This window comes from Colossoma macropomum, unplaced genomic scaffold, assembly GCF_904425465.1.
Source record: "Colossoma macropomum unplaced genomic scaffold, Colossoma_macropomum, whole genome shotgun sequence".
Taxonomy (NCBI): domain Eukaryota; kingdom Metazoa; phylum Chordata; class Actinopteri; order Characiformes; family Serrasalmidae; genus Colossoma; species Colossoma macropomum.
The window spans coordinates 42,426,902-42,440,030 of NW_023494789.1; the positions used below are offsets into that span (position 1 = coordinate 42,426,902).

The window sequence follows — 13,129 nt, forward strand, 5'->3', positions numbered from 1 at the left end:
ATTTTCTGTTGGTGATAAGTCCACAACTGTACAAATGACAGTAAATTTAAATGTGCAAGCAATATAGTATCTCATAATTATATAATGTCTCCAAGGGAAAGTCCAGGGTGACAGGTCCAACTCTATATTATGTTTACTCATTTTTATATGAAGAGGCCTTGGCGGAGAGCGAGCTCTATTGGGCTTACTACCCTCAGCTTATTCTCCTGGCTGGCTCGCCAAATGTTAGACTGCAAATTTCCCTCAGGCCACTGCATGTTAGACCCACAGTGTAGCACCATCCTCTGTTGATGATAGACTCCTTTGCCTAAGACAAAGAGCTGCAAGGTTAAATCCAAAATAACTTTGAGAACTGATCATTTCATTTTGTGCTGGTAGAAGGTGAGCAACAAAATACTGTAAATTGACTGTAGTTATTTTTGATCAGGCTCAATAGTTGCTTTTGCACATACAAATGATTTGCTTTTGTTTTCATTTCAGTTTGTTGAGACATTCAGTTCATTATTCTTTCATGCATACTCGCTGAAATTAAAATAGGGTGCAGAGTATTTAGCATAAAGTGCTGTATTCGTGTTGGCAGAATTACAGCTGACCCCTCTCATCCTCAACATCAACATTCAGGACCATTAAAACTAGCACAGCCAGACATGCTAACAGCTTTTTCCCCAGAGCTGTAGCTCATTAACCACAGTGGACACCTCACACTTTAAACTCAAACTGAGCCATCAAACCTCCTTACTGTATAACTGTAACTCTTCCTGTAGCAAAATGCTTATTTACACTACTGTACAAGTAATTTTTTTACAAATGTTCATATCACTCTAATATTCTGCATATAATAGTTTTTATAGTATATTTTATAGTACGTGTCTACTTGACCTGCATACATACAGAGATTCATATTTGCATACATACAGATCTCCACACATCTCATATGTACATCTCCTCAGCTCCTTTCACTTGGCTGTTTTTATATTTAGTTATTATATTTTATCCTATATTCTGTTTAATGTATTTTATTTTACTTGTTAACAATCTGTGTGCTTGTCTGGTCTGCTCAATATTCTTTGATCAATTCCTTGTATGTGTAACGTTCTGGGCAAAATAAAGTGATTCTGATTCTGATAATACTGAATAAAAAACAGTGGTGCAACAAGGCAGCATTACAGACAATTTCATGTCTCTCTCACCTCTCTCTCTGTCTCTCTCTCCGTGTCTCTCTCTCACTCTGTCTCTCTCTCAGGTGTATCAGTTGCAGTGTGAGCTGAAGAAAGCTCAGACTGAGACGGACTTTCAGAGGCAGCGCTCTCTGAGGAGGGTTTCTCTCAGCGAGACGCAGCAGCTGCGGGAGGAGCTCAGCGTGCTGCGGAGACAGCTACTGGAGGCAGAGAAGATCACACCGGTGAGATGATCTTAATAGTCAGATGCAACAATTTATTCTGTTATAAGCTTAATAATTGTACCACATATCAAATGTAGTGAAATAAGGGTGCTAAGAGGTTAAATGCTTGGCTGAGTGCTGCTGCACACCTCCACCAACAGCGCCAGTTAGAGACTTAATGTTGCTACAGCTCACTTGGATATCATTAGTGTGGGTGATTTTATTTGAAAAGCCATTGTCCAACAAATGTTATGATATAATGTGTGTGTTTCAGGCGTGTCAGGACATCCTGGCGCAGGATCTGGAGGAGGCGAGAGACCGACGCTCTGAACTGGCCGAACAGCTGAGGATACTGCATGAGGAGAACGAGGCACTAACGAGAGAGAGAGATGAGGTAACACACACTTTCCTTTTCTAGCATTTTCTCTTCTGTTCCCTCTTACTATCTATTAATCTCTGCCACAGAAGCTCCGCCCAAAACTCTGCCAAAAAGGTTCTTTATTGAAGAAAATGTTCTTCAGATTTATGGAGAATGTGCTGTAGATGGTTCTAAACAGCACCACAAAGGGTTCTTCTATGGTTATGATGTCAGGCTTGTTACAATAGAAGAACCCTTTTTGGTGCTACATACAACCATTTTCAAAAAGGTTCTGTATAGAACCATCTACAAACCTTCTACAAATGAAAGGACTATTTAATCATTAAAAGGGTTCTTTATATGTTCATGGTTCTTTATAGAACTATTTTCTTTACTAAAGAACCCTTGAGGAACCATTACTTTTAAGTGTGTACAAAAATAATAAAGTGAGTATTAATTTGTTTTCTATGCATTCTAGTGTATATGTTTACATTACGTGTAAGTATGTCTTTGTACACTCTTGTTCTCTGCATGTCCATGAGTACGCACCACTTTTTAGGAGTCTGAACTGAAATAAATTTGTTTTATTAAGCTTAATGCCAGCCAGCCACCTGCAATAAACAGTTGCTTTCTCTGCACACAGTAAGAACAAAGAGCATTTTAGATGTAACTGCTGGATTGCAAAAAAATCCCAGTATCATATCATTAAAAGTTACTCAATATTCGAATTAGAATTGGTTAGTACAATTTCACAAAATATCCTGATCTGTTTTTGTTGTAACACCAGAAAAAACTGTCTATGAATAAGCAGGTTTCAGGTCTGTCAAGTCACCCCTTCTTGTCAAATTCATGTTAAGCAACAAAACCTCCCAGACTCTCTATTGATTGTCAGAAGTCTGGCTAACTAGACGAGTGCTTTAGTTTCACCACCTTAGCCAAATAAAACAAAGTGCATGAGCTCAAATGTAATATTCATTAACCACAAAAACTGTGTATGTGGGTCTACATTTCAAAACACAGTGTAGTTACTGAATAATGAGCTTTAGGATTGACCCCTAAAAGGCCAGGGCCCAAAGATTTATTACACACTTCTAAAACCTAAGAATAGCTCAACCAGTTTGCATTGAAGTGCCTGTAGTTACTGAATAAGCCTTAACTGAATAGTAAGCATGCAAGCGTGCCTCACAGCATCTACATCATCATGCTGTTCTCTTCTGCTTTCTGTACACAGTGTGACGATGGGGCTCTATTGTATCATATTAGCTCAATGAAGATCACTTGCGTCCACATGTAGTGACCTTATACGTTTCAGGATGTAATAAGTTGAAAAAATGATTCTTTAGTTGTTTCTTTGCTCAATAGCTGACGAGATACACTTGTGATGTCTGCTTAACCCAGCATGGTGACCCCTGCCTCTGTAATCATTAACAAAGAAGTAATACTGCTCTCTCTCTCTCTCTCTCTCTCCAGCTACTGGAGGAGAAGGACTGTTTGGCTCTGCAGGTTCAGAAGTTAACTCTTGACTGTGAGATGTATCAGCAGAAGAGCACTGTTTTCCAGAGCCAGCTGGGCGAGCTACAGGCCGAGCGAGACCGGGTCAGTCTGGCTTTAAAGCTATAGTTTGGTGAACAGTACAAGCATACAAATGTCCAGTGCCCCCCACCCCGGCCTTACCTCAATGTAGTTGATCAGGCAAGACATGTTTGGTGTTCAGTAATCTCTTATAGACTTGATTATGTTGTTTCTGACACAGTACAGCACACTGTTATCTATATATATATATATATATATGAGCTTAAGTACGGACAACATTCAGACTTCAAGGCTGTAGATAGCAGCATGCTACTGTTAGTTTTAGTATGCTAATGTACTCTCGTCCATTTTTATAGATAGCAGTAAGTCATACAGAGTCAGAAAACACGTAAACAACTCTACCACTGCACACAACCTTCGGCCTGCCTTTCCTGCTACAGAGACCTGCCGTCTAAACTTTGTCGCTTTTACTCAATTTGACTTCCTCATTTTACGCTGTCTGTGTTTGTTCAGGAAGTGATTTATTTGCTATGGATTTATGTAGCAACCATAGCCGAGCGCCTCTGCACAGTCACTGAGGTTAAACAGTTCAGTTCAGTTAGATCAAACAGAGGAAGCGGTAGTGCCAGCATTAGATTATTAGCACTACTACAGTCTGTAACTGTACACCTATATAGAGGAAGTACACAGAAGGTGTTTCTGATAAAGTGGCCAGTGAGTGGAAGTACAGGTTAGGTGCTAATAATGAAGTGGCCAGTGAATGGAAACACAAGGTAGATGTTTCTAATAAAGTGGTCAGTGAGTGGAAGTGCACACTAGGTGTTTCTAATAAAGTGGCCAGTTAGTGGAAACACAAGATAGATGTTTCTAATAAAGTGGCCAGTGAGTGGAAGCACAAGTTTGGTGTTTCTAATAAAATGGCCAGTGAGTGGAAACATAAGGTAGGTGTTTCTAATAAAGTGGCCAGGGAGTGGAAGTAGAAGGTAGGTGTTTCTCATAAAGTGGCCAATAGCGTAGTTTCTGTGTAATTAGAGGGTTAATGTTATGATGAAGTGAGGTCAACTAAAAAGGAGCAGTGCAGATGTCAACCCTTCTATTGAGACTTGGGATCAACTTCAGTATTGAGACATGCTGTCTGTGGCTCTGTCAACTTTTCATTAGATTACATGGGTGGATGCCTACAACTATTATTGCCTATTAACTGAGAGGAATGTTTAATGACATTTTTCCAAATTAAAGTTTCTGTGAATAGAGTAAATGTTAATGAGTTTAGTGTATCTGCACTGAACTTTGCAGTCCCGCTGTGGGGCAAGTGAAACTAGTTTTGTTTGGGGAAATGAAAAATGTTTGGTTCGTTTGACCTGAAGAGTTCACATGCCTGTAAAAAAATACCGCGATGAATGCGTCTGATAGCACTGCGAGAAGAGTGAAAGGTCCGCCAGAGAAAATTACTGACTGCCACAGAAAGTGCTGGAACTGTCACTCATCTGGAGACAGGGGTTTTATCTGTTCACTAAAAAGAAAAAACTCCAATACCTTCAAAAAGCACCGTGTTCCCTAAGGCAGATCACATTTCCTGTAAAGACATCAGTGCTAAAGCAGGGGGTAGATTTTCCACCTCATAACAATTATAGTTACAGTTTTAGGGAATAATTCAAATGTCAAATTTCACCAGATTCAATTATTTTGAATCAAGAGTCCAAAAATGCATAGAATTAAAAAAAAATACCTCACACAAAGTTACAAAGTTGTCACAGAATAAGAATATGTAAAAAAAAACACTCAAATTTGACAAAAAAGTCAGATAGATAGCTGTTTGTTGTGTATGTGTAGGCGTACCTGGCGCGCGATGAAGCTCAGGCTCAGATAGCCTGTAGTCTGGCTGAGAAGGACACACTGAGGGGTCAGCTGGTGGAGCTGCAGGAGAAACTCTTCACTCTGAGGGCCTTCAGCATCCAGGGAGAGCCAGACAAGACCAGAGTAAGTACACTTATTTGCTCCATTCTCTGATTTCAGCCCATTCTGTTTAATTTGAAGGGGAACTCCATCCATTTTTCTAAATTTCCGCATAATTGACAGGTTGAGATATAAAGCATTCAAAGTTTTGCCCTGTTTATTACATATTGGAAACAACCGTTCAAGTTCTGCATGTTTTGTGTTCAGGACAGGCAGTTTAGTTGGGATAGTGGCCAAAGCAGCGACTGCCCCACCTCGAGCCCGCCACCCCGCCCAAGGCTGCGCCGCATGGACGCCGTCCCGCCCTCCTGCTCCAGCTTCCAAACTAGTAAAGTATGTTAGAGAAAATGGGTTTATAAAACTCTTTATGGCTAAAATATACACTTTCAATTTAACTGTTTTTATGACCTGGCAATATACATTTTTGAATATTTGTATTCAGAGATGTATGACTGACAGAGTTTAGGCTTGTTCAGTCTAGTGGAGGGTTTAAATTTGTCTGAAAAGTCACATATTTGGCTTTATGTGTGTCTCCCTGCAGCAGCTCAGCGATGACGGTTTTAACAGTGTCCGGTCCAGTATGGTGGAGCCTCCTTGTTCAGAATCTCTGCGCAGGAGAGAAAAAGACATAGAGCTCAGTGACCACAGGTGAGCCAAACACCTGCTTAGATTGCACACATATATAGCTTTTCACAAGTTAGTCCAGATATTCACAGGTAAGTCTGGCACCTGCACAGGTGAGTTTTATAGCTGCACAGGTAAGTTTCCCACTGACATACCTATAGAGCTGAGCTTTATGCCTGCATAAGTGAACTTCATACCTGCACAGGTGAGCTTAATACCTATATGTGTGAGATTCATATCTGCATAAGTGATTTTTATAGTTGCATAGGTAACCTTCACACCTGCAGAATTGAGCTTCATACCTGCACAGGTGAGCTTCACACCTGCAGAATTGAGCTTTATACCTGCACAGGTGAGATTCACACCTGCGGAATTCAGCTTTATACCTGCATGGCTGAGCTTTATATCTGAACAGGTGAGCTTTATATCTGCTCAAGTGAGCTTACAGCTGTGCAATTGAGCTTTGCATCCGCAGAATTGAGCTTTATACCTACACGGGTGAGCTTCATATCTGCACAAGTGAGCTTATAGCTGTGCAAGTGAGCTTTGCACCTGCTGAATTGAGCTTCATACCTTCATGGGTGAGCTTCATATCTGAAAAGGTGAGCTTCACACCTGCAGAATTGAGCTTCTTACCTGGATAGTTGAGCTTCATATCTGAACAGGTTAGCTCCATCTGCCCAAGTGAGCTTATAGCTGTGCAAGTGAGCTTTGCACCCGCAGAATTGAGTTTCATACCTGCAGGTGGCCTATACACTTGAACAAGTGAGCATTATATCAGCACATACAGTATATGCACTGCTGAGCTTTGTCCCTGGACAGGTGAAGTTTGTACCTGCAGAAATGAGCTTTAAACTAGCACCTACAATGTCTGCCCAGGAGCACTTTATCCCTACACCGGTGCAAGTGAGCTTTGTACCTGCACAAGCAAACTTTGAACCTGTGCAGGTGAGTTTGTACCTGCAGAAGTGAGCTTTTTTACCTGTGCAGGTGAACTTTATACCTGCACAAGTGAGCTTTTTGACCTGTACAGGTGAGTTTTGTACCTGTGAAGGTGAGCTTCATATCTGCACAAGCGAACTTTGTGCCTGTGCAAGTGAGCTTTGTACCTGTGCAGGTGAGCTATCAACCCAGATCGCAAGTGTCTGGATTTACATAACAGTTCCAAAAAAAAATCTTAGGAGTGAAGTCTTACTCCAAACCTTGTGCCATTATACAGCATATTAAAGCTGTAATCAGTAAGATTTGAAACATGACATGCTGAAAAGAGAAAACAGCAAATCTGAACTGTTCCCTGTACTCTTCATTTTGAAGTCACCAATCAGCATCTCAGTTGTTCATTCCTGATTGACAGTGTAAGGACACAGTGATGTGTTCAGTCTGTAAACTTCCCCGAGCTAATTTTAGCACAACACTGTACAGATTAGAATCACAGATTCAATATAAAGCATAAGGGAACAATAATATTGAACATATATACCTATGGCCATATCATAAAATTTACAAGAAGGGGAAATCCTTAATGAAAAAGAAAGCATGTTCTAATGCACAGATTTCAGCTGGTGAGGTCATAAACAGTTTTATTATATGAGTTTATTCAGCATAGTCTGAGTTTATGACCTGCTACTAGTAGTAGAAAAAATCCACTGGGGATGATGCATGAGAACAGCTTTAATTAAAGATACAATACAGTGAAGATCATACAATTAATGTACAATAAAATATCAATTAAATGAACAAATGATAACATTTCAAATTGAATACTGTTGTAAGTATATTTCCAATGTAAAATAGTATATAGTGATACATATTCTAGTAATAACTACAAAAATAGCTATGATTAAACATATAGTACAATAAAAGTTTCCATAATTTTCCACAGATTTTTCTAAAGGTCTTCATAAGTCAATCATTGAGATGTAAACAGAGAGATTCAGAGTGGTTTGGTGTCAAATGGTTTAGATGTCTTTACATTCATGGTGATAAGAACCAGGGGTCACGATGGCTACAACACAAAAATGGACATTTTTTTACTATACAAAACCACCAGTGAACCTACACGTGTCTTCTGAGTTTTATATGAAATGTTGATGATGGGAAAATAGTGGACAATCTGAAATAATTAATTTTCTTTGGGGACTATTTTGCCCCACAATGCCCTGGATGTATCTATCTATAAAACTATCAGCAAACAACATTTCAGGCAGGATATGCATAACCATTTCATGTAATAACTTTCTGAAAAATCAGTGGAATTTCTCTTGAGCTTGTACATTGTTGTAATTACATATACAATATCCATACATCCATACATATCCAAAGAAATTCAATAATAAACCCAAATAGATTTTTAAAATGCAGGTTGAAAAGTCACATGAATTGTAATGAACTGGTGGTGTTCTTGGTTCTCAGAGCTACTAAAAGCTCTTTGTTTTTCAGTTGTTTTATATTCATGTTTATTAAATGCAGATGCCATTTGAAACAGTATAAAGAAAAAGTGCATTAATTTGTTTTGGTAACTGTCTGATTTTGTGTTATGCTTTTCCTTTCTCCAAAAAAAGATAGATAGATTAAGGGAGAGTGAGAGAGAGAGAGAGAAATAGAGAGAGAGAATGAGAAAGAGAGAGGAGGGGTGCATGTCTGTTTAAATGAATTGTCTCTAATTGAACTGCTGTTTTGTGTTTTAGCAGTCAGGAGACATCAGATGATTCATCGTTCTGTTTGCTGGACATTGAGAGTGATTTTGTGTTCATTCCTAAAGGTAAACACACTCTCAAACACACACACACACACACACACACACACACACACACACACACACCTTACACATTTGCAAGGAATAATGTGCTAAAATAATGTGAGGCCTTCTGCTTTTTGTTGCATTGCCAGCCCAGACGGCCATGACCAGCTATTTTTTGACATCACTCTGACATGTCGTTACATTTGAATTTATCCTAGATGAAGATGAGCCAAAACCTGCAGCTCCTCTGCCCGCTCCCTCGCCCTGTACCTCTCTCTCTCTCGTCTGCAACAACAGCCCCTGCCCATCCTCTCCATCCTGTAAGAGGAGCGGCATCAGGAGGTACGAAAAGCAGGCTTTAAAGGATTATACAGCATTTTCAGCCAAATCTCTGCAACAATCTGCTGTTATATATGTATGTATATATGAATATATATATATATATATATATATATATATATATATATATATATGTGTGCGTGTGTGTGTGTGTGTAAAGGTGCATACAGCTGTACCAATGATGACACATTTCTCACATTATATTTTTAGAGTGTATTTTTTGCATCAAGAGGGCATAATAATATTACTATTTCAAATTTCAAAAGCTTTCTGGCATTTATTGTATATGCGTTTCTGAATAATAATTATGTTTTTCATCATAATGACAAAAATATAATGTTTTTCATCATAATGTTTGTAATATTCATAATATTCATGTCTTATCAAACTGAAAGCTTATAAATATATTTTGAACACTTTCCATCCTGTGTTCCACAGCGTCTCTCGGGCGTCACCTCCTCTGTTTCTGGTGCGTTCTCGGCACCAGGCTCTGCGCATTACAGGCCGCGCGCTCACCTTTTCCTTCCAGGGTGAGGCGCTGCTGAGCCAGCTGCAGGTGATCGGGGGGAATAAGACGGGCGTGTTTGTGCACCAGATCACCGAGGGGTCATCTGCACACACTGCTGGTATCAGCCCCGGGGCGCAAATTCTGGAGGTACCTTTTGTTACATTCAAATACATCAGCATACAGTAGCACTTACTTTAGTAGTGTGTGTTATCTTCTGCATATGATGAGGATAAGAGAGGTGGTGCTGAGTACTCTGTGGCAGGTACACTATTTACTGAAGCAGTTTGGTACACTGTGAAACAATTCCCTGTAAAATTAGCCCATTGATGGGATAAATTTCTGGCTACTAGCTGCATTACTTCCACAGTAATTTATTGAGCCATATTAATAGTAATAAAGCAATACAACTCAGAAAACAGAAATTTACTGTAAATTTACATATGAAAAAAGGACGTTTTGTTGACTAAACCTATGAATGTTTTTTGTTTTGAAAAAGTGAAAGATAAAATAAAGTATCCATGTCAATAAACACATTTATTTATCATATTTTGCACTGTTTTAAATGAATTTCACAATGAAATGAAATAAAATGAAAACAGTTTATTTTTTTGTGGAAAAAATGTGTTAAATATCATGAAATCATGGAAGTAATTAACAATGTACTATAATATGTAACTTGTCTGTATTGAATGCTAAAATATGCATTATATTTCTCACATTATTTACTCTGTACTTACATATGTACATAAGTACAACTGTAAACTATAAATTACTATGTACATGCAAAGTATATACCAGTAATTACTTGGACGATTTACTTCGATCCTATTAAATGCTGAGTAATTATTGCACTGAGTACTGCAGTAAATACTTGGATTTTATATCGGCTACTACATACATGCAGCAGACAGTATGTACCAGAAATTACCCATACTTACATATTAAATACTAATTACTTACCATACCTTAAAATACACTGCTACTCAATCTACAAATTGTGCAATTAAAACTATTTGGCGGAGTATGATCTCCTCGTTCATGTGTTTGTGTTGTTGCAGGTGAAGTGTGAGCGGGATCAGCGGGCTCTCCGGATGGTTCTGGAAGACTCCACAATGGAGGAGGCGCTGTGGGCGCTGGGGCAGGTGCAGGGACCCTGCAGCCTCTCACTGCGACCCAAACAGGATGGTGAGCAATCAGGAGGGGAAATTTCACAATGATTTGTTGCACAAGAAAAAAGTTCTCAGCAAGTGACTAAGAAGTGCTTTGTTTTAATAAAAACAAACCAATATTTTGATTTTAACATTTACAAGAACGAGCATGCAGCAAAGAGTAGGGAACAACAAATGAAATTATTTGGTAAATCATGGCTAAATAAAAAATTTTGAGGAATATATATTTTTTATACAAGCAGCCTGCACACATTTGCAACAAGCTAATATGTAAATTGGTGACACTTCATTTAATTCACTTCATTTTGGTCCTGTTTAGATGACACAAACGCTCAACGGACTCTCAGTAACATGTCTAAAACATATGAGGGTTAGGGTTGGGTTTTGAGTTGAGGTTAAGGTTAGGATTAGGGCCAGGGTTAGGGTTAGGTTTCGGGTTGAGGTTAAGGTTAGGGTTAGGATTAGGGCCAGGGTTGGGTAGGGTTAGGTTTATAATACATCTTTAAGATATTTACTTCAGTGTATTCAGATGCTGCACTACTGCTACTTCACTGATATGTTGTAGATGTCTTACTGATAATCTGTTTATTATAGGAGTTTATTAGTCATCTACAAAGGACTACTCCATTTAAAGTACTGCCTTTGCACAGTTTAGCTGATAGTCTATAGTATGTGTCTGACGAAATAAAGTATATGGTGCATATGGAGTTCTTAGAATGTTTACTTTGGGGGTCTTAGTTGTAACAGTGTGTTAAACTAACCCCACCCCCAGGCAGAGGCTGTATTTTAGCCTGGCTGGTTCTCACTTTGAGCTGTTTATCTGCTTTTAAATGCAGACACCAAGAGGAGATTAACATTGTATAGAAGTGAATTCTGTGACTTATGTCTTGAGGGTCAATCTGGAGAAATATCTGTCTGATTGTTGGTGAATGATGTTGCTATGGGAACACAAGAAAATGACCAAAACACTTTCTACTGAAACTTCATAAAATATCCATTTTACACCATGGTAGGTTGGGCCTAACCCTCCCCTACTTTATTGAATAGTATTAGAATTGATTAAAATTCTAACTTTTTGAAACTGATGCAGTTAGCATGTAGAAATACATACAATTATAAAAAATAAATAAATAAATAATAATAATAATAATAATAAGTACAGTCATATTCAAATGTTTTAAAAACAAGACAACACATCTTCTAGTAGGAAAGGACATTTATTCAGCTAATTTTAGTGCACACACAAAATACATTCGGTTACACACGTACACACACAGCCTAATCCATTTAATGTAAAGTTAGCAGTGTTTAACCTGACCTTTAACACACACACTGTTCCAGCAGTCACTGATGGACATGATAATGTTCAACACTGATGACATCACTGTAGACAGGTCATTTACACACGCTCACTTACACACACAGCCTTTACTCAGTACACTCTGAGCTGTTCTGTAAACTGTGTTTGAGAGCTGCTGTTCAGTAAAAGGCTGAGTTAGATTATTTTGTATTGTCAGTTGTTGGTGAAGTGTGTAAATTCCCCTCTGACCAAGTTAGCAGGTCTATATGCAAATCTTAAGCATGCGGTCCAGTGGGTTTCTGGTCAGCATGTTCTTCCTTCGTCTATAAAGAGCTGACAGGTTGACAGGTTGATTATCTTTAGTCATAGTTCTGTAAGTGGAACAGATATGCTGTAAGACACCTAGGCTGGAGATTAGCGACTGAGTTGATTCATGTGTGCTCAGGCTGGGAAAACACAATGCAAGTATGCATGTATGTATTTACATAGTATACACATAATATAGATATACATAATATTGACATTATTATATATATATATATATATATATATATATATATATATATATATATATATGCACTTGGGTTGTATTTATCAATATAATGTATGATTATTCATGCTGTTTTATATGTTTTTCAGCCTATGGGAGTCTGCTGCAGCAGCTGAAGAAAGGCGAGGTGACATCTGGAGACTCCTTCTACGTCCGTGTGAACATGTCTCTTGTGGGGGGCGTGGGCGGGGCCCTGTCTGTCACCTGCAATGACATTCTACACGTGACAGACACTCATCACGGTCAGGATGGCTCCTGGTGGGCCAGCCACGTCCACAGCTGCCAGCTGATGGACCTGAAGAGTGGAAGTCTGCCTAATTACTACAGGTATACATGATGGACATGAAGATGTGGCACTGCTAGTTTATTATCTCACACATGAACATTCTGTAGTTACTGTAAAATCAAGGAAAACATAATTTAACATGAGAAGTACTTAATCCAATAAATTAGTTATAATTATAATAAATAAATTTACCAATAAATCTGTGAATTTATTAATATGATGCCAGTTGTTTTTATATCAAATTTTAAGCTCAGCTCCATCATTCACTGAGCAGGATAACCCCAAACTGCAGAATTAGTATTCAGTTATTGTTTGCAATACTTCATAACTCAATAACTGCAAAAAATTATTCTGGAGCTACTATAAATTATTTAGTATCTATTAT

General features: G+C 38.5%; 1 protein-coding gene across 3 annotated transcripts in view; it reads left to right on the forward strand.

Annotated features, from left to right (window-relative positions):
* card14 (caspase recruitment domain family, member 14) overlaps positions 1–13,129 on the forward strand; it is a 33,009-nt gene that overhangs the window by 10,694 nt on the left and 9,186 nt on the right. For 2 of the 3 annotated variants that reach the window (XM_036571399.1, XM_036571400.1), the window contains 11 exons: positions 1,244–1,402; positions 1,656–1,775; positions 3,210–3,335; positions 5,106–5,252; positions 5,436–5,561; positions 5,770–5,876; positions 8,540–8,613; positions 8,811–8,934; positions 9,370–9,586; positions 10,498–10,624; positions 12,548–12,785. In XM_036571399.1, the coding sequence (XP_036427292.1) occupies positions 1,244–1,402; positions 1,656–1,775; positions 3,210–3,335; positions 5,106–5,252; positions 5,436–5,561; positions 5,770–5,876; positions 8,540–8,613; positions 8,811–8,934; positions 9,370–9,586; positions 10,498–10,624; positions 12,548–12,785 (1,565 nt within the window). The remainder of the gene's footprint in view (positions 1–1,243; positions 1,403–1,655; positions 1,776–3,209; positions 3,336–5,105; positions 5,253–5,435; positions 5,562–5,769; positions 5,877–8,539; positions 8,614–8,810; positions 8,935–9,369; positions 9,587–10,497; positions 10,625–12,547; positions 12,786–13,129) is intronic. The other variant, XM_036571401.1, reaches the window with a different exon arrangement.